The sequence below is a fragment of the Colius striatus genome, chromosome 9 (genome assembly GCF_028858725.1).
Source record: "Colius striatus isolate bColStr4 chromosome 9, bColStr4.1.hap1, whole genome shotgun sequence".
NCBI lineage: Eukaryota > Metazoa > Chordata > Aves > Coliiformes > Coliidae > Colius > Colius striatus.
In genome coordinates this window covers 6,522,782-6,549,726 of record NC_084767.1, presented here as the reverse complement: position 1 = coordinate 6,549,726, position 26,945 = coordinate 6,522,782, and the positions used below count along the sequence as shown (strand labels likewise).

Genomic DNA, 26,945 nt, shown 5'->3' with positions numbered 1-26,945 from the left:
AATGTTGTTTGAAAGACAACACTTGCATTTTAAAATGTCACTTTTCCCCCTGGGCTGCAATGAATTTTCATTTAGATGGCTCCTTTATACTTTTCTTCTTGTATCTATACTTAATGTTGGATTCTGCCTTGGATCTCTTAGTTTAAAATAACAGGTTTTAATCCAGCTACAGAAGCCCATGAAGAAGTTATATTTTGCTAACTTCTTATCTTGGACTTAGCTGTCTGTTTCCAAATAACTAACTTTCTACCAGAGCAGAACCAAAATCTGGTTCTTCACCCATGTAGATGAAGCTAAACAAAATTCTTCCCTTGTTGGAAATTAAAGGCCAGCTTGCAAAGGTGAGGGTTCTGCAGGCTTCTACAGGCACATGTAATCTAATGACTGAAGTAAGGTAAAGTACTGTCAGCCAATTCTTAATTTCACAGATCTTGACAAAACCCCATAAATATATTAATTGTATTGCACTTGGACTGAGGGAATTAATGGGCTGGTTTGAGCTGAGATTTGTAATGATCTATATAACACCTCTTTGGTTGCAGGGAAAAGATTCAGCTAAAAATTGAAATCTGAAGTATATAACAGTAACTGCAAGGAACTAAAAAAAAGCTGTTAAATCATTGACCACTGTGGGGTGTGGGGGAAAGTGATCTGTCTGTCACCAGCTGAAACACATTTCCATGTGAAAGCTGACTGACACTCAGAAGCTGGAGACACTCTGTACTTTCAGTAGATAGAGAAAGGTTATCTCTCTTCATTAGCATACTTCCAGTTCAGTGATTTGGGGTTTATTATTATTTTTATTTGATTTTTTAAATTGTTTTTAAAGATTTAGTCTCTGTCCTTGAAAGTTACGTGGGTGAGAGATTTGACTACAACATGAATATATGCAGAAGATTACGAGATTTATAGTTACTTATATTTAGGCAGCTGATGAACCAAAGTAGTCTAGCAGCCTAGTCCTTGAAGCATGCTTTTAACAAACTAGCAAAAGACAACTAAAGTTGAGTGCAGCAGTTTTATTGAAAAAGTCCACAGGTGTGTGCAATTCCTTTATTAAAATGTTTTGAAATACATTGGACAAGGAGCAATTGATGATCAAGAGTTATTCCTTTTTTATACATTTTTATTTCCAAAACTATACAAACGTTGGAAAACTTTACTTTTCCTCCATTTTTACTGTTTAGAATTCTGTAATGCTAAGTTAAATACCTTCCTTTTCAGTCTGCAAGCCTCCTCTCTGACATATTACATCTTTAACAATTAAAAAAAGGTCAGTCATATTTACATGTGCTTAAGGTTGCATAATTGAGCATCATACAGGTTCTCAAAACCAGTGGATAAATGGTTTTCAAGATTCACCCAGGTGGGCTGAAGGTTTTAAATACACATAAACTGCATACATGTGATTTAGTAGCCAAGACACTCTTTGTTCCCTTTTATTTTCAAAGGCTATCTATAAACTGTGTGCTAGCCATAGTAAAGGTTTGTTTCAGTAAAGGTACTCATGGAGTGAAAAGCAGCACTAACAACAGCTATTGCTGATCCAGGACATGAATGGGCAGAGAATGGTATATGTGTGTGTAATACGAAATCTAACATTTCAAAATGAACTTGTAGCTCTTATGTAAAAAATGATGTCTAGAATGAAAGCTATTTCCTGGACCAGATTAAAGAATAAAAAAACCCTACAAAGACTTGTATAAGGAAAAAAGTACAGCTAAACATGGGAAAAGAACAATAGAAGAACATGGATTTAATTCGGAAGCTGAACTTGCAGTGTGTAATTACTGGAAATTTAATTGAAATATAACAACATTGTCAAGGGAGAATGAAGGCTACAACTGCAGCAGACACATACAATATACTTTATGAGCTATTATATTGGCCATACAGATTTGTCTACATGTTATTTATTTGAATCCTTAAGGCTTCTCTAATGTCTTACATGAAAGTGCTGTCTGCTTGGATCTTCCATGCACGAGGGAAAGGGATAATTGGGTAATTTTTAAAGGAAAAAAAAAAATTGTCCACATTTCAATTACAATAGCACATCCAGAGACACAAAATAAAAGACAGAAAATTATGGTACCTTTGTTTCATTTATTTTGGCTCCCAAAAGATGCATGCACTAGACTTTATGTACTACAAGATATTGAAATATTTACAGCATTGTACATGTGCTCTTAAAGGGATGGCAAAGGTAAAGGTCTATTTTTATCTTGGTGTGGGTAGAAGTTAACTCTCCTAGCTTAATAATACCTATTCAAAGTGAGAGATGACTCTTCCAAAAAGAAAAGCCCACAGAGAACAAAGCTATAGCATAATCATAGTCAGTGTTGACAAACTGCAGCACTTTACCTGGGAATTCTTCTGTCTCTCACTCCTGTTTGGAATTCCAGTACCAACTATGAAGTGATGTTGCCATGCTTCTCTTGCCGTCTGCACCGTTTCTCTCTATTCCACCAGGTATAGCTATATGGTACCTGTCTGTACTATTTTTATTTCAAATTATGTCAGCATGTTGTATGGACATTTAATTCACAAGAACCCGATGGCAGTTTTTGGATAAATTATGATTGATATTTACTGGGTTATGGCACTACAGGATTCAGACCACTATAAAGCACATTGTAAATACTTTATGTGGACTTGGGAAACCATCTCTCTAAGAAATTCAGTGAGTAAGGCTCATATCACTGATTTCCTTCTGCTTTTAAAGGTAAAGATATGATACCCAATAGACCAGGTTAAACAAACAGAAGGCAGTTGGGAAGAAGATACGGGCGTAGGAGTCCATTTTGGCAATGCGGATATGTATTCTCCCATGCCTCCATGCTCCTGTTCGACAATCCTCAAAGCAGCAAAAAAAACTGGCACAGTCCTTGCCATCAAGACACTCATACCCATATTCTTCATCCCTTTCTTGGAGGTGTGTAGCATTGTTCATTTGAATAGTAGCTGAACGAGGTCGGATGTCAATTGTAGGTGCCTACGGTGGAGTGGCAGAAAAAGAAAGAGATTGCAAGGAGAGACTGTTATTATCATCAGACCAACAGGGAGGTAGAGACTAATGGTCAGCATGGGAATGATGATTCTGTTTGGGGTACATGGGAAATTGCTGAGGAGTTCTAATGGTTCTAACATTACCATTATCAGTTGCATCATACACTTTACAGGAAAGCAGCACAAATCGATATGAAGTTAATAGCTGTGGACAATCAGCTTTAAAGCCAAACTAAGTAAATGTTAGAGGTTAAAGGAAACGTTCAGGAATGTAATTGATGGTATTTTGAATTTCTGTTGTGTTCTATATTTTACATAGCTGCTTGGTATCTGAAGACAATATATACATTGCACATGGAAGGAACTTAATCAATTGGAAATGCAGGATTTTAATATAGGACTGGTTTGTGTTCAGACAGGAGTAAATATGTGGACAGGGAAAAGAGGCTAAACCTGGGTCTTTTGGATAAGGTGAGGAGAATATCTGTAAGACTCTGCAATTGTCTGCATATATGCAGTTCACCATCTACTAATGTTCACCAACGTGATCCAAATTTTATGCATATATATATGGAACAATTTGAGCTAATTTAGCAATTAAAACACATTTAAGGACTTGGAAAACGCTTTGATGACAGCCATTGATGTTTCCTGGTGACAGTCCACAGGGTAAAATAACAATTCCATTCCGTAAGTGTGTAAATTTCTTGGGTTTCGTTTTCTGTTGTTTCTTTTCCCCCATGGTTTGTTTGGGGGGTTTTGATTTCTTTTTTCAATGAAATCTCTGCATTTCTGAATGAAGATAAGTTTTAGATGTGAAACATAACTAGATATATTTTCTAATTTGCTAAGAGTGTTGATCCAGTGACAGTATTAAAGGTATATATACATCTTAAACCCTTTCAAAACTCTGACTTTGCATAAAGAATAGTATTTGAGTAATTGATGATAGTGAATTTTGTTCAGGTTAAAATCAGAACGAATTTCATTTTGTAATTTGGAATGAAATCACAAAGGTTAAAAAGGTTATGTCAGAGCTGAGTTCTAAAAGGGTGATGTGGCTGGTGCTATTGGATCCCATGACAAATTGAGAAAGAGAAGAGTGCAAGTGTTTTAAGATTAAACACTCTTGATTCATGCAATCCAATAATGGTCACTCTTGAGCTTAGATTTTCAGAACCATAGTGAAATCAGTATTTGGGCTGCTGAATCAACTCTACAATTTTTTTAGGAATATGTAACCATTCTACTTAATTAGGGAGTTACCTTGAGTAGAATGCTTAGATGTCTCATTAAAAGGAAACAACTCAACAAAACACCACTGTCATGTAAGCTCTAATAGTTAAATTCAGCAGTCGCATGCAGTGAATTTCCATTCCAAAAAACATTATACCTTGAAGGAAAACATCCGAAGAAGCTTTCATTGTGTAGACAGAAAAGAGAATTCAGAGGGTTTTGATTTAAATTAAAGAAAGGAAAGAAAGAAAGAAAGAGACAAAAATAATGTAAATTAAAAATATGTTTCTAAAACATAGTAAGTCAAAAAGAACTAATTATAGAAAAGTTGGGAAAATAGCAATTTTACACAAGTATCTGTAATATAAACTCCTCACATTTTTGACTTGTCACTAACTACATCTAGGTCAAAGACATACCAAACACCAATTAGAACTTCTCATATTCCTAGGGGATTCCAATCTCTTCTGTTGAATGGTTTTGAAAGAGAATATTCAGTTTATAAAACCTTTTTCCTGGTGGACTGGCTCCTGAACACTGTACTTCTAATTTTTTTTGGATTCTATGATTAGAATCCAGACAATCATTTATAGTTCTGTTTGTCCCCAAATGCTTGCACATAATTAATGTAAAGAACAAGTAATTTGCCCTTTTATGGATATGAGATGCCTAAATTTGAGGTAGTTAATCTTTGCTCCTTTAATTGACTGTGAAAGACACATGTACACAGAGAGCATTTTATTTCAGCCTAGGACAGGTAAGGACGCATCATCCTTTGGAAGTGCCTCTTTCTTTTGACCAAAACAGAGGCCTATGATCAAATCCAACTTTAGCATACCTAAAGTTAGGAGAGAATTCTTTCTCTGTAATCTTATAGATGTTTTTCTGACTGTTTATCCAATACAGAGTACATCTATTTTTTAAAGTCTCATTAGCTTTTAAAGTTGAAATTATAGCAATGATACGTAGCAAAAGGTTCTCCGATTACCATTTTTCTTTATTCTTTTTGTTCTGTGTGATATGACTAAAAGAGAATATATTCAGAAGTCCTAGAAGCAGAGCAAACCCAGGTGATGACTTAGTTTCCTAAATGCTTGCAATGGAATTATGAATACTCTCTATTAATATAAAACACTTGTTCTTCACATTTTTTGCAGGCATATTTGGGTGTTTTTAGAGATGATTAGGCTACTTTCCCCTCTAGGATTTTACACTAATTCTTTTCATATCAGAGACTGTAGACAACAGACTTTTCAGCTCAGTTGCAATAGTCAAAGAGAAATCTGTCCTGGATAAAAGAAGCAACAAACCTTTTTGCTATCTGGGCAAACTCCCAACCCCCTTCTGAAGATATTTCCAGATGTTTTTTATTGTGGCTATTATGTACAATTTTTTATTACTGTGGAGCATGCATCCATAAATAATATTGTAAACTGCTAGCCAAATCAATTTCTGAGGGAGAGAAGTAGATAAAGAAGGTAAGAAATACGAGAAAAAGAAGATAAGGAAACAATGAAAAGGAAACAGATGCTTAAGGGGAAATTAGAAAAAGCACACTCCATGGTTTCAATATGAAAGTAGTCCCAATAATAAGAAAAACAGTTTCATGTCAGTAATATGGACATAAGTGAATGGCAGAGAATATTGCTAAAGCTAAGACATAAGAACTAACACTTCTTCCATAAAGGTCACAGCAAGAGCTCTAACTAGAACGTAAGAAACGGTTTTGGTGATAGTTGCAATTTGCAGGATACTTTGGTTAAAAGGATCCTTATTCTAAGAAATTAATTTCTCAGGCATCCAGACAACTGTGATATATAGGCTTCTTATTTTCAAAGTGAATGCTCACATTCCTGTTCATACAAAGAAGTATATGTGTAATAGCAACCTCTGAAAAGAAAGTACAAGCATAAAGAGGAATTTAAATACTGTCTCAGAAAACGTAACTGAATTTTAAACCCTTCTGGTAAAAGATACATACTGGGTTTTTCTTCTTTTTGTCTTTATCCTTGCTTGGCTTTCTGTTGCTGACAAAGTAGTGCAATGTTCCATATTCCACCAATGCAGAGAAAACAAAAATAAAGCAGACTGACACAAAAAGATCCATTGCTGTCACATAGGAGACTTTGGGGAGAGATTTACGAGCAATTGTACTTAGGGTGGTCATTGTCAGGACAGTTGTAATACCTGGCAGATAGATAGAAAACAACAGAAATATTGTTACTTCAAGAAACAAACTTATTTTGCCACTCTGTTTCTCTGACTGGTTTTGAAGCATGCCTGGAGTTCAAACATAGAGCAAAGATATTAAACGGCCCATTCCAGGAGTGAAATGTGGATTCGATGAGAGCTTTGAGGATTAGCTCAGGGTATGAAAAATTTTTGCATGGTCAGTGCAAGTTCTGCTCTTGAAGAACACTTGATTAGATGGATTTTAATTCTAAGAAATTTAATTTAGTTTTGTAGTTAACTTCTAGAGGGCCTTTATTTTTAAGTGTAAAATTTAGTTTTAATGTTTGTGTGCTCAGACACTTAAATAGAACTAGAGAGAACTTGAATTGTTTGTTTGATTGATTGATTCCTGTCTGTTATTTATGATATTTGTATTGCTAGTCACCATGATATGAAAATAAAGCAGATAAAGCTAATGTGTCCCTGATTCTAATCTAGCCATGTACCTCATCCTCTTCATGTTCATAGAAAATACTGCTGTGGTCAGAAAAGATGCATAAGTTTTTATTGTAGAAAATCTACAATACTCAGGGTTAAAATCTGACTTAGTAAAAAGGAAGAGATGCAAATATGTTTTAGGCTGTGTTATTCCTTGGGAATTGACTATATCTCTCTAAACAGAGAGAGCTGGTGTAAATTTGTCTCCTATTTACAAAATGGTGATCAGCAGAGATGTCAGTGAAACATCATAAGGTGTGAATAAAAGAAGGAAGAAAAAACCAACTCACCCAGTGATGTTCTGGCTGGAACTGCATCTTTATTAATCCAGAAAGAGACCCAGGACAACACAACAATAAGTGTGCAGGGAATATAGGTCTGAATAGTGAAATAGCCCATTCTTCTGCTCAGGTTAAAGAAAACAGACATGACTACATAGTCTCCTGCAAAACAAAAGCATACTGAAGTAGAAATCCTGTGCTGGGTTTTTAATGTATTATTTTATGTAATAGTTAGGGTTTTCCTCTTCTGTATCTGGGGTCAATGGTAAATGCATGCATACCTCTTCTCCAGCATTGGTATAGCTCAAGAACTGGTAGATTTTCCACACTATGGAAATACACAGTCTTGCAGTTTCACTTAGTACTTTACCCTTAAACCCTGAAGTACAAGTTTATCTCCCTTGCATAGGGTGGCAGGTGTCTTTATACCCAAGTTATTAACTGTAAATGCCTGGTGTAGTCCTGTTACAGCAACTGAGGGAGTGATGGTGGTCCAGCAAATCTCTGGTTGCCATGCTGTCTCTGTTAGCATACTCTCAGCTCTGCTTTCAAATAATGGATGATTTCAGATATACTTTCTAATTTATTCACCTTCTCAACTGTTCTTCAGGGCTAGGCAGTGTCAATAATTTTTTATTGGCCTGCATATCTCCTGTTGTATTATCTCCTCTAAAAGAATTGGAACTCACATCTCCTCAGTGTTAGGAGGGAGGCTACGCGTTACTTTGTTGTACATAACACATCATTCCCATTCAATAGATTTGTGATTCTTTTTTCATTTTTTCTCCCCTCTCAAACTATTAAGTAAATTCCATATGGATTCAGGAATACAGCAAAGCTTCTGGTTTTGATGTGTTTTTTCTCAACAAAAAACCCCCTAGTTCTCATCTTTACTTCAGATTACAGCACCCCTGGGAAATCTTGATTGCAAAAGAACTACAGAACCCCAGGCTACAAAAGACTTCATTGCAATTCAGTGAAGTGCAGTCCAGAGAAGTCTCAAACTGAAACAGAACAGGATTTGCAAATTTGAAGTGAGGCAATTTGCTAGTGTTATCAAAGAGACTCTGTGGCTAACGTGTATTCTGCTTAGATCGGTACCTTTAGGTAACATTGAGTTCTCTGTTTTCAGGCATAATTAAAATTTCAATTTCCCCCAGAATAATCCCTTTGAACCTGGTGACAGAAGAAACTTCAGAGATCATTTTTCAGCTGGTGTCTGCTGCTTTGTTATTTTTTTCAATGTGAATGTCCCTATCTTGGGGATTAACTATTTGAATTTAATTATATTATGTCAGAAATAAACTAAAGACTTAAAAACCAAATTATATATGTGTGGTTTACAAGGGCTGAATACAAGCAACCAGTTTTAATAACTACAATTGGATTATTCACTTAATTCACAGATAAGTTTGCATTATATATGTGTGTCCTTCATATACCAAAAAACCACACAACAAACAACCCAGAAGAAAATCCCAAACAACCCCCCAAAACTGCCACTGATTAAGAAAACCGTAAAACTGAAGCCATAAAATTACAGTATGACGCATTCTTCATGTCTCTAGATCGTGTATTAACCTTCCTGAGAAGTGATTATTTTGTCAATTTGGAGAATTAACTTTTTGATTCATTCACCTTTATATATGTTATTAATAGCATTGGTATTTCAAAATAGGGTTGTTAGGGTTGGAGTTTTTTTCCTGCTATACTATGATAATAGTTCCTTTAAGCAGTATCTGTATTCCTCCTTTGCAAACAGTTTTGAAGAGAAGGCTGTTTTCATGCTTAGTGCTATATTACTTTAATGAGACAAAATATTACCAGAGGAGGTGAAAAATAAAACCAAACACAGATGAGAACATAAAAAGGTACCAATAATTACAAATAATTGAAAATAAAACATCAGATCTTTTCTTTCTCATGTTGCTTCTTTTTCTGAAGCTGCAACTGCTAGATATACTCTTAGCAGAACAGCTGTATCATGTCCTAAATAACTATTTTGTCCATATTTTTTGTCCTGAACTCAGGTCTTTTTGCCCAACTGTTTTGATGGTTCTAGCACTTGCCTTGTAGAGTGTTTTATTTAAAAGAACAGAAAATATCAGAATCTAGTACAGCACTTTCTTATAGGTGTTAAGTTCAAATCCCAAACTCACAACCTGTGCTGAGAAAAGAGATAAGTCCAGATGACCTTAACTACAGCGTACTGCAAGGACTTCATGCATTATCCTTGTTCAATAACAGCATATGCAAGCAAAGCCAAATGATGATGTGGATAAAAATGAGTGTATATATATGTGTATTAATGTACATAGAGAGAGGAGGCTCAGTCCTTCCATGTTATAAAGCTCTTCTACACACATTCTTTATCATGTTTTTGGTAGAAGGCTTGGTGGTGATCATCTGTTCACCATGGAATCTGGTTTGGGTTTTTTCCCAGATATAACAAGTGTACTTTATACAGTAGGCTATTAAAATAATGTTTTATGGTAGTTTATCCATTCTTTTAAAATAGAGTTAATTTTTTTTTGAGAATTTAATGCATAAGCACTTTTAAAATGTTAAGCAACTTGTAAAAGCCTTGGTTCATTCAGCAGTAGTGGAACATTGAATACTCACAGATGCACTTCAGAGGACAATCCATTTCCATAGAGTAACAGCAATGTCCTGTCACAGAGCATCTGCTACACAAACTAGAGACACTCCAGGTGGAAATGTTTCATATCTCTTGTACCTAATAGAACAAAATTCCCTCTGCCCCTTTTAGTTTTTAAATACTGATTGTCTTAACCAATTATGTGTAGAAGTAGCATGTCTGTACACATGTTCCAAAAAGTTAAAAGATGTTATTCTAGAACTTCCTAGAAGGTTCTGTTCAACATTCACAAATGTTACTGCACACCTCTCTTTGTGCAAAGACTTTCACAGTGGGTATATGTGTAAAAAAAAACCACTCCAGAAATCTATCCATAGGAAACACTGAATCAGCTCCTAATACAGTCTACTGGCCTACTGGTGCTGCAGACACTGTTGTGTGGTGGAATAGATTCAGAGAATCTTACTGAAGAAAGGAGTGGTATTAGTACCACAGAGAGGTGTTTTGTTTATTTCTTACCTTACTTTGTTGGGATTTTGGGAAGTGGGATGTACTGATGACCTTTTTTCAAGGTAAGAATGGATATAACAAAATATAAGCTAGGAAATGCCAAGACAAGGCAAGCTAATAATCCTGTACTGTATTGAATATCTCCTCTAGCCTTGAAATAATAGGAACAATTGTGGAAAAAAAAGCATTGAGGAAAACAAGACAAAGCAGTGGGATGCTCCAGAGAAGCATCTTGTTGGTATTGCCTGGTTTATCTAAGTGATATTGGAATGACATAACAGCAGGCCTTCTGAGATTTTGAATAAGAAACATAGACAGCACAGAAAGTAATGCAAGACCAAAGATGTGCAGTTTAGGACCTAGTATCCATTGTCATAACACGTATATCCAAAATGTAAAATGCATTAAGTCTTCAAGTGGGATGTGAACTTGACAGTACTGTGCTTTAATCACACCTTTAGCAATAGAATCTTGTCCCAGGCCTGTTTTTATCCACATTTGTTTTCTCTATTCAGGGATTTCTCTGTTCTTCAGCCGGGACCAGATAAAATACTCCTGGTTATTTTCAGATGATGTCTTTGCCTGAGGTGATTTTTCACTCCTGGTGTGATGTCTGCATGAAACTGTTAAACTGCGACACTCTTTCAGTAAAAAATGGCCAGACTTGATCCTTAGCACAGTGTCATTCATTAGCCCCACTTGGTAAACTGATAATCTTTTCATTATTACTTTATTGTTTCCCCAAGTTCTGTTTCTTATTTAACCAGTATGGTCTACTGCAGCAAAAAGACTTCTCAGGCTGCCAGATTGCTCTTTGGAGGGCTAATATACTTTTGGATTTTTCTAGAAATGACTGATAATGCAACCTGGCAGTATTTTTGTAACACAACATACTTAAGTACTTAACATTTGCCACTCTAATTAGAAGATTTTGAATTACTTAACTTTTCACCAGAGATCTTACAGTCTTGCTGCCCATTCTGAGGTGTATATATATAGCTATTACATATGTCTAGAAAATAATATCTAGATAATTTTCAATTTGTAAAGAAATATAACATTTTCCTGGAATAAAATAATCTCGTTACATTGAAGAGCATAATAAGTCTTCCTTAATATATCTAAACCTGGTCTCTCTCCCTCTGTGTATGAACATATTGAATGTATATATGAATAAGTATTTCTCCCATTCCTTTATGTTCATCTAGATTTTTACATCTAGATAGATATAGTATTTTTCATCTGAAGGTCTAATAACCAGTTAATCAGTTTCTTCAGTGACATATATTGAAACCAGAATGCAATCCCTTGGAAAATGCTGTCCAGGTCATATATATCCTCATGTACAAACACTTGTGTCATGTTTTGCACTAAATACATATTCCTGCCAAGTACGTTTGGAAGATTGAGACACAGGGCAGGGTTCTGTCTTGAGCTGTAGCACATTCATACTGCTACTCTGAATGGGAAGTTGAAGATTTCTCTCTGTAGCAATAATCTGTGCTGCACTCAGAGAACGTGCATGGGCTTTAAGTGACTTCTAGAGTAGGAGGTATTTTGAAAAGGAGATGCATACCATCAATAGCCAGAGATCATGACCTTAGTAAGGCCTTACAAAAGATTTTCTTTGTGACCATTACATGTCCCATGCTGTCTTAATTTACACAGACTCAAAGCAGTGTGTGCAACCTCTGGAAACTGGGAAGTTCTTCCTTCAGTACACTCATGTAACACAGTGATTTGAATACCAGGATTCTGGCTCTGTTAAACAATAGGGGAAGTGAATTCCTGACTTGAACTAGCTGTGCATACAGACCTGGCCTAAATCCCAAAAGTTCAATAGAAGGAGTTAGTTGTGTCAGGAAGCATAGTCAATGGAAACATACACTGCACTTAACTGGTGTAATCAGCACAGCGGGTGTGAGCCTTCATTGCTTTCTGGTTGTGGAAGCATTTATACCTGTGCTAAGTGAATAGGAAATTGTACCCATTACTACTCACTTTAGTCATGTTTAAGTGACTGTGCAAAGTGTAAGATACCGGGGAAACAAGCCTCTAATTTGTACTCAGAAGTGATTTGGAATCTAGTACAAATGCTAGAGAAAAGAGCAGCTTTCTAACATCACAGGAGATTGGTGTCTTAATTATAGTTTAGGTAACTGAGTGCCTCATACTATTATAACATTCTGCTTTCTGTTGTTGAAAACACAGTTAGATTTAATTTATAAAAGAACTACAGAAGAGCTTCAAAAATTATATGATGGCCAGCTAGTCAAGTCATTTGTATTCATTTCAGTTCATTCTCACAGGTAGTTTTGGAGAGGAGAAAAAAATTCACTGTTTCTATTAGTCGGTGAAGGGCGAGGTTTTTTACATGTCATTTCTGTGAAAACTAAGTTTTTGAAACAATGAATATGTGCACAGACAGATGTCCACAGAAAGAAGTTTTTTGAGTTTATAAAAAGACTTCTTTCTGACTAGTGTTGTTCTTTCTCTGTTTTGTACAAAGCTATGCACCTCTCTGAAAGGCACAGGAAAAATAGATGGTAGAGATGACTCTGTTCTTCTCAAACTTTATACAGTTCACTACCTAAAATATATAGAACTTCTTTGTGCTGAAAGCACATGAGCTCCTCATTTCATACTGATGTCAGGAATCTTCATCATGGAACTCATTTCCCCCCAGGAACTGCATGTGTTCAGCCCCAGCGAGAAAACAGGATTTTCCTTGAGTATTTACTTTCCTTAAATATTTTTTGTTGGTGTTTAGAAGTATGAAAATCTATGTGTTTCAGTAATTCTGATAACATTTATAATAAATAAATAAAATACAATATATAGGAAAATATTGATGAGTAGTTAATAGTTGTTAGAATTTTCCTGTCAATTATCTTTATTATATCTTTTTGAAACATGAACTTTTACTGGATGGACTTGTGAAACTGCCAAGGGAAAAAAAGACAGAAGAGTAGTGTAAAAGCCAGACTCTTCAAAATCTTTGGCTATCATTTGTTCTTTAATGATTGATCAAATGACTTAGCAACTAGGGTTTATGTTGGTGACACTTTATATGGTAACTAATAGGCGCTATTTTGTTAGTGCAATTGGCTGCACTGACATACAGCCACATGGTTCGCAAAGACCCGGACATTCACCAGCTGTCCACATTTCCAACGGGATTTTCTCTTCTAGTTTTATACAAAAACCATAAAGGAAAGAGCAAGAACTTTTAAAAGAAGCTTTTTTTATGAACCATATGAAAAATATAGAAACAAAAATAACCTTTTTCTCAATATTAACTCACATAAACAAGCACATACCTGACTTGTTTGTCTATGAGAAACCCTGTCAAGTTCATCTTTCTGGACAGAGTAGACATAGAGAAAAAAAACAAGTAAAAGAAATGAAATCGTGCCACAGGAGGGCACTATCACCTCAGAATAGAAATGAGAAAAGCTTGCAAGTCTGCCTGTGGAAAACTGAATCTGAAAAATTTCTAATTTTCCTCCCCATCGAGTGTTTATATAAACAGCCAAATGACATAACGGATTTCTATGGTGCTGTTAGCAGAAGAGCACTTCAAGAACTAAGCCAACTCTTGTATCATGGAAACATTACCAAAGTAACATCACCTTTGTGCTACATGTAATGAAGGTGAACTGCATAAGTTATTATGAAGGACAACTGTGGAAGCAGAATTTATCTTCTTTTGCTCATAAATAACTAATATAGACATCTTTGTTCTCTATCTAGTTTTTACTGTTCACATGGCCAAGAGTTTCATATTTTGTTAGGCAGAAACCAGAGCTGGCGCCATTGTTTGATGAACACGTAAATAGTATTTTAATAGGAAATTTGTTTCCAGTTTGTTGATCAGTTTGGTTCATGATGTACCCACAGATAAAAAAAGATGATTCCATGCCCAAAGGTTTCTTGACTAGATCTGCAATATTCAGATTTCTAGAATATGTAAAAAACATCTGTTATTTTCTGGAGGTGGTATTATTGCATCTTGCTGTATATTAGTTCAGTGCCTTATGTATTTGAGTTGCAGCTATGTACCCAAATCCAAGCAAAATCAAAAGGATCTTAAATTAATCCTTTTTCTTTAAAAAAAGTCAGTCTCAGTGTCTTTTTAATGCAGATATTCTGTAGTTATAATCATTAGTTGACAGTTTGTGGGGCATTGCTTGTAAACCAGGAAGCTTCATTCACATTGTGTGCACTTCTGGCACACTGGAGAGTAGCAGGATTACCCAAAAACTGCCTCAGAGGGAGAAATAAAATGTAAAAACATGCAATTTACTGTCCCAGGAAAGGCAGGAAAAGAGGAGAATGAGAGATCCGAGTCAGACCTGTTCTCGTAAATTAGGCCAGTGTCAGACTGTGGGACTACATTGTACAATGCAGCTCTAATCTAGAATGAAAAATCATGTAAATAGTTTGAGATGGGTGTATTTGTCCTGATGCATTTTCATTTGGCTTTTGTCTCCATCTCTTTTCTCTCCTTGACAGGGTCTATATTTGGAATTCGTCTGGTATTTACTGTCTTGGTGAGGGTACTGAGTCAGCCTGAAAATGTGTTTCAGTGAGATGTCTTACACTGTTACAGCAGTATGAGAAGAAAACAAAGTGTTTTTTAAGCATAGTTTTCTGTCAGGAATCAGATTTAATCTGTTCAGATTATTCTCTTGTATAAAACCTGAAGTGACCTATTTTTGATGGGGTTTTTTTTTCCTTTTTCCAACAAATCAAAAAGTTCTTAAGTCTGTCCTGTACTAAGGAAACAGTACTTTTAAAATTAGTCATCTCATGAAGAGATTATATTAGCTCCTCCACTGCAATATGTTTTTACATATATCACAGGAAAATAATTTTGGCTGAAGTATTTGATCGCTGGGCACATGAATGAATTTTCATAAAGGCAGGACAGAAATTTGATCACAGTGCTGATAATAAGATGATATTTATGTCATTTTGTGGTGTCCACAACCAGAAATTAAAAGTCTGAAGATAAATGCAAAATCAGAAAGAACATTGTCCCCTAGATATCTGGCCAGGAGACCTTCTTATTATCTCATCCTTTGACAAATGTCCTTTTCATTGTATCTGTCCTTCACAATTCTTTATTCTTTCACTGATTCATTTTTAGACTGCATAAGATATAAAAAATATTTGTCTTCCTTCTCAAAAATGCTCAACAATCTCTTTCCCTCAGGTTTAGCAGCAAAATACCACCATTTTTTCATAGACAAGTCATGATGTGAAATGAAATACAGTAAATGTTTAGCCTTTAGGGTAGAAAAAGAAAGATCTTACATGGTATTGTAGATATTTGCTTGCAACAGACTTGAAGCACCTGGAAGTGGTACCATCCTCTACTTGGGTGTTGATACTCACCCTGCCTGAATGTTACATAAAGAATGGGGCAATTTGTGGTCATTGCTGATACAGCACAGCATCTGTACTAAGTGATTTCACCCCAATTCTAAATATCCATTTCTAAGCCCTGATTACAGCTTGATTATGTAATGAGGTAAAACAATATTAGGAGTTTGACAAAGCTTGCAGTATAGTCCATTTGTATCAGATTATCTCTGGGATTCAGATAGCTGTCAGTCTGGTTTTCAATTTACATGCCAAAGGATGAATCCTAACTACATTGCAGAGCAGAGCAGAGGGCATAGGATATTCTAGTTTTTAAAATGTAATGTACATGTCTGTGTGTGAATGTATCTGACATCAAATACCTGGATTTTTTATGGGAGCAGGGAGAAGAGAATTGGAATTAGTTTATGTTTGTGTGAAAAGACAACCCCAGATGATGAAACTCCTGCAAAATGAGATGAATCATTACAGCCTTCCAAGCAAATGAAATTTCTTTATGTATGACACGACTTTCTGCCTGACAGTTCTGGATTTTGTTTGGTCCTTGGCCACTCATTCCACTTGAAATGCTTTTTTCTCAGTTCATTTGACAGAATGTGTTCCACTTCTCATTAGTTTCTAATTATAGGAGGAAGGAATGTAATGAAACTAGACAGTAATTAAAATCTATTACTGTTTTTCCCACCTTCTCTTGAATTCATAGAGACAAGATTCACCCTAAGAATTTTTTGTTGCTGAAAAAATGTCAGTATGTGGGAAATGTATTGAGGAATTGAAGGTAAACTTAGCTGTGTTTCTAAGGTTCCATCTGCGAATCCTAGAAGTTTGAAGGGAAAATGAACATGATATATTTCTTATTCCCCCTGATTTTTTGACATTACAAACAAAAAAGATACTTTGTTTGCAATTACTGAGGGCAGCTAAGCTACTACACTGTCATTAGCAATCACAGGAGGATTTTTAGTGTGCAGGATTAGTGTTTAGATGTGACAGCAGCATGATTTAATAGGTTGCAACTGCTGTGAATGAACCATTATGCTCCAATGTGTAAATAATCTGCAGATTATGGAACCTTCTACTCCCTTTCTCGCTCCCCTTTCACCTAGAAAGCACCAACCAAGGATGAAAAGTCAGCATCTCATCTCTAAATGGTTAGGAGTGGTTAGGTTTCTAAATAACATGTTTGACTTACTGTGATAGAAAATTGGAACAAAGAAAATGTGAGCATGACAGAAATCTCAAGTAATATGAGAGAGCACCACAATTTCCAGGCCATACAAGTTGGGGTGCTGTTCTGTTAGAAATCTTACTGTGGCTGACACAGTCAGACATCCTGTGCCCTTGACTCATTTGGATGTCTGGTTGTTATCTGAATACCTAAGGAAAAGCACCTGTTTCCAAAAAATTATGCACCTACAGTTAGGAGCTCTGTGCATATTTAAAGCAATGATTTGATTAATTTTTGAATGTTTGGGCTCTTATCGTTGTAATTATAAAAGTTTTGAAATATGTAAAGTGCCAGAAATCTGGTGCAAACATTAATCATAAGAAATATGTTTTATTATGTTTCATTTGTTTCAAAGTACTCAGATGGTCTATGCAATTCCTATCAACATCCAGCCTTGCCTGCTCTTAAATACAGGGACAGATAGAAATAATGGGTTTGTTTCCGTACTTCAAAGCATGAAGTACACCACACCACAGGTACACTATCAAGATTATGAAACAGTATGATTTTATCTTATTGAAATTTTCAGCAGTTTGCATCAAGAAAAACAGCACAAAATGGTGGCTGGTTTTGTTTTCCAGGGGTGGTATAAGCACAACATTTTTACTATATCGTGACTCTGCCTATTTGGACTTCCTAGACAGCTGTGCAAAGGATTTGTATGAAAAGGGAGTTGTGGGCAACTCCTGGGGCACTAAGTGTAAGATGTAAAAATGTGGATGAAGTTATATGTGTCACTGTGAAGCCTAGATGAAAAACTGCTAAAATTAAGTACCTGAAACAGCAAAGTTAAAAACTAATGGTTGATCAAAAGGGACAGGTAACTCCCGAAAGGAGCAGATCCTAGGTGAACTTAGTCTCTTCAATGATGTTATCTCAGCTAATCTGATATTAGACATCAGTGCTCTGTTTGTGGTCAGTGGAGGAGTCTTTGGGCAGAACTGCTCCCATAAAGGCTGCACAAAAGACCCACAGTCCATCTGGGTATGCTACTGTAAGCTTCCTCCCATTTCAGAAGCAGCTGAAAATTAAACACAGGGCTATTTGGCGAACACTACAATAGAAGAAAAGAGAGTATCCAATATTTTTGGTATACATAACAGCAGAATTACTGATTAATGAACATTGGGCATATCCTGATTGCTAAACTGATGATTGCTGAACTGATGCAGTTCATAAAATACCGTTTCTAAGATTTGCTTTTACATCTTTGTAAAGTGTCATGCGTGGCAAAGGTCACTCTGGAATTCCCCTGAAAGCCTTTCGTTCTGAGAGAAGAGGAATTTGAGGATACGGTACATTTAATCTTTGATCTTGATGTTTCCAGTTATTTTCAGAGCCAGAAGACAGTATTGCATAACCTAAGGCAGCAATAAAACTTGATGTTTCCTTCTACTTCTTCTCCAGAGGAGAGAAGGCATGACTGCATGGAGGCAATATTCTGCAGGGGAGTCACAGGTTTCACAGATTCATTCTGTCTGAACCCCCCAGCAGAAGAAATATACCACTCAAACATCAGCATTTTGCTTCCACTGGATGCACAGCGAGATTACTGTAAAGACGGTGCCATAAACAAAGAACGTAAGGGATGCCGGGAAGAATACAACAAGCTTTATTGCTGGACTTCCAGCACTATTTTTTAAAGGACTTCAATTTCATCTCTTTTTTTGCTTCATTGAAATATTTTGGAAGATTTCCTTAGTGAACATTTAGTTTAAAATCCCCAGGAATCTAATCTAAGTAAGGAGAAAAAAAAAAGACTAAAACTCACTCAGGTATGAAATCCTGGAGGGAAAAATATGAAGGAGCAATAGTAGTAGAGATCAAACTCAACTTTCTTTAGAGCTCAGTATGATCAGCTACCAAATGTCATCAGCTACCAAACTCAGAGAGCTAGGGCAGCTCAGTAATAAAAGATGAATGAGCATGAGAACCCAACGAAGATACATAGTAAAAAGTAAATTGGCTTGTTGTCAAACAGAGTAGACCAAAAATATCTCAAAGAAACAGTATGGATTATTGATTAGGACACTGAATCAGTAGGCAGGATATCTCAGGTCTAGTCACAGCTCTCTCATTGAACAGCTGTAGAGCTATTTATTTTCTCTCACCCCATCTTGCCTTGCTTGGAGGTTCTTTGAAACGTGCACACTGTGCTTCAACAACTTTGGGCAGATACTGCTCTAAGTCTTGGTGGAAATACTTAATGACAACTGTTGAAAAAAATAATGTAATTATGTAAGACTTATTTATATTTATACTTACATAATTTTTCTCAGTCAAAAAAATCCACTAACAAACCTGTTTGTGATTATTATTCTGTTTTTTGATACTAGACAATGCCAATGTAGGCATCATAGTGCAAAGAAGCACCACAAAGTACTTCTTTTCCTCTAATTACTAATAGGTAACTGCCTAGATTTAAGCCAAGATAGTTACATTTAACTTCTACTTGTAAATTGAGTTCAGTTGCACTTGACTCACAAATAAAACCAGGAATTAAAAGAACCAATGGTTAGTCCATGCTCAGAGTTTGGTCCTTCTGAAGAACTTTTCTGTTTTGACAATTTCTGCATGTCTGCATATATGTATTTAAGCTTGTTTCAGAGGTCCTAACTAGAATTTTGGCTTGTATGATTCCTCTATAGCAGAGTACACTGAGTTTGGACTGGTTGTAAGAGCACCTTTTAACCTAAGAGAATGACTGTGACTCTAAAGAAATCAGTTTTCTTGTCTAAGTATAGGAATCCTGAAAAATATGCTATATTTGGCTATTACAGAGGTCTGTCTTGCATGATCTGTTCAAGGCATAGGAAGAACAGACTTCTCTGTCTCAATGATTTTGTATCTGTTGCCTACCTGCTTTCTGAGCAGGATGTGCTGTCTCACACAAGTGCATTCTCTCCCACATGAGCTGTACTTTGCTCCTGCAGTACATGCCAGTGGCAACATTGGAGCATCTTACTCCCCTTAATGTGCCCATTTCAGGAAAATATGCATTTACTTCAAGATAGTTGGTGATTGCAAGGATTCAGAGCTCTAGAGTTAGCATTTGCCTTGAACTGAGAGGTTTGCCATGAAAAGATCATTCATTTATATAATGTATATGGCAGGAAGACACATATGTTACATATCACTTCGTGACAGTATTAGTCATACATACATTACTTTTAAAAAGCTTTAAAGATATCATAAAACCTACACACAAAAGCTTAGAATGATTTTCATAAGAAGAATCTCTATCTGTATTTAGGTTCACTTCTTTCAGAGTAACTCAGAGATTGCCAAATTACCTGGAAAAGTGCTCCAGAGTTCATGTCTACTAAAAAATGATATTCTGAATCACATTTGTGACATTTTGTAGCTATTTAGAATGATTTAAAATAAAGATATTGCAAATGTATTTGTTTTCCAGTTTAAGAAATCCCTCTAAAAAAGGCTATTTCAAACTAATATTTGAGAAATAAACAGTATCCTCACTCTCCTGCTGTTGGTTTGCCTCAGGACAATGCTTGCTCTGTGTGCAAATTCCAAAAGGCTTCTGATACTTTGGGCTTGCAGAAGCCAGGTGCAAACCTTCAGCAATGTGCAAGTTAATCTTATTCACAATCACAGCTAACATGAAGCAGCAGAAACATCCACTGGTGAAAGTAGGCATTGCAAAATAGCCTAAGGTGTGATTGGTAAGGAAATGAGATGAAAAAACTATCTCTAATAGAAGAGTTATTTGCATGTTAAGAAGGCAGATGGCAAATGTGTTTGGGTGTGTACTTTTAACCTCTTGAGCCTCCTAGAAGGATATTATTGACATCAGGTAGAAAGCAAATTCAGTGGAGTAAGTAAAAATCCAGAATCTCTTCATCTATTAGACGGGGGGAAAATTATTTTTAAAATCAGTGAACAAGACAAAATAAAGACATCGAAGCAGAGGGAACTAGGCTATGGTTAAAATAGTAAATAAATGTAGAGTTAAAATCAAAGGTGTCAGAGTGAGAGAGAGAGAGAAACTGAAACATGGCAAACAATGAGATGATGTTCTAAAATTATACTTTATGCCAACAGGAAGAGTAAGTCAGGCCACAAGCCTGCATTCAAGGGGCCTGAAGGGAAGGATAGAGATGAAGAGGATGCTTAGTTTGAAGATCATGTCTCAGAAGAGACAGCTATGAATCATGAATAATTTATAACCAGTGTTGCCATTTGAAGTCAAACAGATCAAGCTTAGGATGTAAAAAAACTCTTTAAAGGCTACAGATACCATCAGTTACCAGCTTCACAGGGAATAAAGGTAAAGCTTCTAGATGTATATAATCACCCTAGTCCAAATCCTACAAGGTATTTAAAGGGCTTGCCCTTTTCAAGAGGAGACCTTTGAAGAACTATTTATTTTGTAAATAGACATTCAGGAGAACACAAAACAGTTTCCCCTGGGAGTCTCCATTCCACATTGTGATGTGAATGCCATCACATTGTACGTTTTCCTGGCAGGAAGTGCAACCTCTTAATCTTTTCTTTAAAAAGAGGTCTTAACACTATGAATCCCACAAGTTATACCTTTTAAGACTCGTCTCTTTTAACATTTACAACTGTCCTGCCCTGGAAAGCTTTTAAAAATGGACTGGCAACTCCAGATCTGAAACATTGTGTGGGATACAGGCAGAACTGTGGTGAGAGAACTGTGGATTGAGCTTTACTGTGTATATTGGAGTGTACCCTACACGTTTGTGATGTAAAATTAAGTCACTGGAGGCTGTATGTATCTCTGTAAGGTCTCCTACAATGTTTTTTAGAAGTTCTACTGCTGCATATGTAACTTCACAGAGAGATAAGGCTGCAGCTGATTGTAGGCACCAGGAATGGTCAATATGCTCTAAAGAGTCATCCAGTATGTTTTGCATTTATCTTTCTGTGGAGGTTGCTTTCACAAAAGACTTAGGGTTTGAGATGATAGGTTAAATGCAGAAATGATGCAGTGGTCATCTGTATCTTATGGGTATAGCTTGTTATAGAGATACTCTATAAGATAAAATCAGTCATGATATTACCTCAGATGGCATGAGAGGCTTGCCAAGAGGCAAGCAATAAAATTGCAAGCAATAATTTCTTACAAGCAACAAAACAATATTTGCTTTGAAGGGGCTCATGAGTTTCCTGGAAGGCATGTGGATTTGGAAATGCCATCCAGTTTCCTTCAAGAAACCAACATTCCCACCAGGCAAATGCAGCACTCCTCCTCCAAGGCTCTGTGCCTAGCAGCAAGCCTCACGTCTGGTTCAGCTCTGCTGGCCTCATTCCCTAGCAAGCACTTTGCCATTCATATGCACATACGGCAGGTGGGAGAGAAAAAGTAGCCAGAGCCAAGTGAGCATTTAAAATACTTCAGTAGAGTGAAAAAGAGAAGTCGGGAGCTTTGGTTTTCTTGTCATGACTTTAAATTTTTACCATGGAAATGACAGCAGCGTTCTCAAATTGCATCCCAATAGTTCCCAGTCAGATGAATTTTAAGCATTTTATTATTTCTAGAGGTAGAATAAGTTCAAAAGAAGATGACTGATGGTAGTTTTTGAAAAATACATGGTTTACTGATGTTGTTTCCTCCGTGTTTCTTGATCCTAACAACTCTCTGTGAACACTTTTAAGCAAAATGGATGTTTGAAAATATGAACACAGCTGTAAACAAAGTTCTCCAAGCAGATCTCAATGTGAAACAATTTAGTTGTTGTTTAGTTGTATTACCATGAGCTAGCAACTCTGATCTGGGATTAAAATTCCAACATCATTGAAATTAGAAGAAAAAAAGAGTTTGACTCCTGCTCAAAAAAGTGAATTGTAGAATTACAGCTTTGCCATATCAAAAATAATATTCCTCATTGCGCTTTTCTGAAAGTCAACTGTTTTCTTTAAATCTAGTTTTAAATGGCATTTTAAGTTTTGTGCATGGGTAACACTTGTGGCACTGCATTCAGATAGGCATGTTAACGGTTATACATTTATCTTTGGCTTTGACTAGTACAGGAGTTTAATGCTCCCTCATTTAATTAACCTGGACTGAAGTTTGGGCTCTGTATTTGAAGAACTTTAGCTTGGGCTGAATTTCCTAATTTTTGGGAATGCTAGAATCAAATAAGAACATTTCTACATGAAGTTTTTGTTCTCAAGTCTGCTAGAGAATCTTTCATACAAAAGTTCAGTATATCTTCTACAATTATTATCTCTTTAATTCCAGACATCAAATCCAAACTGTTTACCTGAAGTGTGTATAAAATAATTACCGTTCTTCAGTCCCCAAATATATATAGTGCTACCCTATTGCTTTCCACATCAACTGCTCTGTACACTCTTCCTCCCAGGAAAGGTTAAGGCATAAATTTGGTTCTTGTTAGACTCCAGAGAAATGATGTGAAGAACACCTGTGAGGAAAAAGCTGCTGAAAAAGCTTTAATTGTCATTTACATTCTCATTAGATAGTAGGGAATTCTGCCATGAGATGCAAATTTATAAGAAACCAGCCCTTCTGCTCACAGAACTATTCATTATTTCTTATTTAATTCTCCTTAGAGAAAATCTCTTATCCCACCAGGAAATAAAAACCCAATATAAACTTTTAAGGATGTGACACTGGGAATAAGGTGGATCAGACAGAAAGACATAAGAGGTAGAGGATTTTTTTTTGTTCTGAACCCATCAGCCTCATCAGCACAAGAAGGTTTAGAGGATAAGTTTGATTGTAAAAGTACCTGATGAAGAGGTGGTCACCAAAGCTGGCAAACTTGATAGGGAAATGTCTGTTTGCAGTTACTTTTACATTGACTTGCTTCAGAACATAACCTCAGCAGTGGTAACTACTGCAAATATAAAATGATTCATCCTCCTGCACAGAATGGGTGCTACTGCATCTAATAATATGCCAGTTGGGTTATCCTAGATCAGCTGGCTGGTAGGCAATTCAGCATCAACAGCCTTAGTCATTACAAAGCCCTGAAATAATGCTACCACGGTTGTCGAGACTATGATACAAATTGCCATACCCTCTGTGGAAGGATACTGTGGTGTCTTTCCTCTCTGGGGGATTTGCACTTGGCATGTAAAATGAAGCAGTTCATACTCTCCAGTATTCACAGGGTTGATCTTTTCCTCTTTAATTTTGATTCTCTGACTTACAGAGCCATAATGGACTTTTAATATTTCCACTGTTTGCTGGTAATAAATTATCCCGATGAAATCCTTGGCTTTTGTTGGCAACAGAGATAGTGGCTCTCAGTACTGAAGCATGTTATAGGTTTCCTATACTTATACTTGAAAATTGTCTCCTTTTTTCTGCAGTATTGCTAAATCCAGTTATACCAAAATATAAAAAATAATAGGAGAAAGAAAATTATTTTTTCTTTCCTATTCAGTAATATTCTTGCTTTTCCCAGGATGGCAACAAATAGTAAGAGTTATTCAAGGACTCTTTATTTCACAGCTCAAATCCTTAGCACTCAGAACAAACATAGCCAGTGACAGTATGCTGTCATGAATTGCCCTGGTTATTGCTGCTGTGCTTGTACAACCAAAGTGAAGATATGCAGTTCCAAGACATTGCTGTTTTACTTTGTGATTTTACCACTGAAGCAATCTAACAGCTCTATTCCAGCCTGGTAGTTTACCACAGTGCTATAAAATAGAAATTCTGGTGAACTACAAGGATGCTTGGAAGTATTTACATTTGTTTTGTTTTTAAATAAATGTTACTGGATAACAGCAGAAAATAAGAAATTGCTGTGTATTTCAGTAAGGACAAATAGTTATTGCTGTCTATAACTTGAGTGGACAGGGTGTGAACTCATTTTAGAATTTTTGGAGAAAGGGAGAAGAGAAGAGAGTTGTTTGGGATTTTTTTGACCAATATACTCACAGAAGAGAAGCAACCTTGTGTGACTAATTGTTTCCTACATAGTAAGACTCAACATCCTCTTTAAAGTTGAATCCTCAAGATTAAATAGAAGAAATTGAGCTACAATCATCAAGAACACATAATTTGCAATAGTTTTTGCAAAAGTTTTGGTTGGCAGTTTTCTCAATTTTTGGAAGTAAATACAGGAAAGAAGAAATAATGATTTCCTGATTAGTTTCCTGATCTTTTCTAGTCACTAGCATTGAGACACACAAAGGGTGTTGTGGTACTTTATGCATTAAATCTTGAAAAATATTTTAAAATTCTCTTATATAGGACATGAAACAAGAAAGTGTTATTACATTAATTTTATCCTGCAGCTCTTTAGCCTTAATTATTCAGTCTTCTACAGAGGAGCAAAGAACTCACTTAATAGACTGTATCACTTTTTGAGATAAGTGGCATATTTATAGCTTCTATAACGTACATCAAAATGAGGACGATTATGCCTTATTTAAAATGGCAATGTTAAAACACGTGCTATTTACAATTAAGAATTTGTTTTGACATTAAAAGTAGGGGACTTTATGGTTGTGAAACATAAAATGATGACAAACATTTGAACATTACTTCTGTGCTTAACATTATATTACCATATTTCTCTAAGAATGTGTTGTCAACATTATAAGAGAGTCTTATGGAATTGTAGGTCACATCTAAAAATATAAGTCAAATATCTTACAATCACGAGGTAATGCAAAGAGTTTTAGAAGTCTGTTCATAGAGGACACATTTTCATTTACCTCCCTAGTCTATTTTCTTTTTGTTTCACCTGTTCTATTTGATAGAAAAATTAAATACCAAACCTCATTGGGAAGGTCTCTTTAAACTTAGTAGTGTAAAATTAGTTTCATTTGCTTTTTACGTAAGATATTTGGCTGGATTTGAGTATTATTAGTTCCTATCAATGCCTCCTGACTCAGATATTCTTGTTACACAGACTTGTGTGTCTTACTTCCACTCAGCCTTTCAATTATATCTATTCAAATACAGTGACAACCTCCTCCAACAAAACAGAATCTTAGATAAGTAGGTTACTAAAAATGATATGTAATGACATGAGATTGAGAAGTCAGAAATGGCATTTTGAAACTGAAGGGATTTAACTGTGTAAGAACAGCCTTAGAGGCATGTTTATTATTTAGGACACATATGTGCCCCAGGCAAATCCAAACTTATTTCAAATGAACTATCCCTACACTATAGACATTGCGACCATTAAGATCTCTTGGCTTTTCAACATCCTAAATGAATTTGTTTTTCTCCACTGTAAGACTGGGAAGATGATGAGTAAGATATGACCCAGGGAAAAATATGTGAAACAAGTTATCATTGTGCTGCAAACATATTTTTTGAACCCTAAAAGGGTCTAGAAGTGAAGAGTCACTGAGGAGAGTGACCATCAGTGTTATGTTGATCAGTTTGCAGCTTACAGAGATCAGCTTGTGACTACAGCTGAGAGGCTGAAGTGCTCCAGAGCTCTCCAGTTTATCATAGGATTGCTTGAACTTTAATTATTTAAACAGCACATTAAAGCATTCATTTATTTAAATCAATGATTTAAACACACTTATTCACTTTTCTAGAAGAAATGCTTAGTTTTCAGAGTTATTTTAATGCTAAAATAACTGTGAATATACATTTAACTACTTTAACTACTAAGCCGTTGTGTTCCGTCATTTTGAACCAAAGATTTCTCATCGTGATTCATTGTAATTAGATCTAGCTACAGTTGCAAAGAGTGGAATTACAATGATTTTCTCTTGTGATATTGAAACAGCTTCTGTAAAAGTCAATCAATGGATGAGATATGATGATTTCATTACCAAACAGGATTTCAAAAAGAGAGTTAGGATGACCATATGCTTTAGGTCTTAGAGTCATCAATACTTCTGAAAACATATTCATAGGAGTATTAAAGGGATCACAAAAATGTATATGCTTAGCTGTTTGCAGGAAAGGCTGTAAGACAAAAAAAATCACTCTCAATTTGCTGATTTTTATCGTAAATAAAAAACATTCAAAATTATGGTTTTTTCTTTATTTTGAAAGAATTTAAATTTCCTAAAAGATATAATTATTTTCTTGCTA

The 26,945-nt window shown here is 35.8% G+C and overlaps 1 protein-coding gene across 5 annotated transcripts in view; it reads right to left on the bottom strand.

The window, feature by feature from the left end:
* Positions 1-2,716: 2,716 nt before the first annotated feature.
* Positions 2,717-26,945, bottom strand: part of GABRG2 (gamma-aminobutyric acid type A receptor subunit gamma2) — a 61,207-nt gene continuing 36,978 nt past the window's right edge. Inside the window, exons 6-10 of one of the 5 annotated variants that reach the window (XM_062002204.1) lie at positions 23,050-23,071; positions 7,203-7,387; positions 6,224-6,429; positions 4,400-4,423; positions 2,717-2,992 (exon numbers count right to left, since the gene is read on the bottom strand). In XM_062002204.1, coding sequence (XP_061858188.1) covers positions 2,717-2,992; positions 4,400-4,423; positions 6,224-6,429; positions 7,203-7,387; positions 23,050-23,071 — 713 coding nt within the window. The remainder of the gene's footprint in view (positions 2,993-4,399; positions 4,424-6,223; positions 6,430-7,202; positions 7,388-23,049; positions 23,072-26,945) is intronic. The other 4 variants (XM_062002203.1, XM_062002206.1, XM_062002207.1 and 1 more) reach the window with 4 other exon arrangements.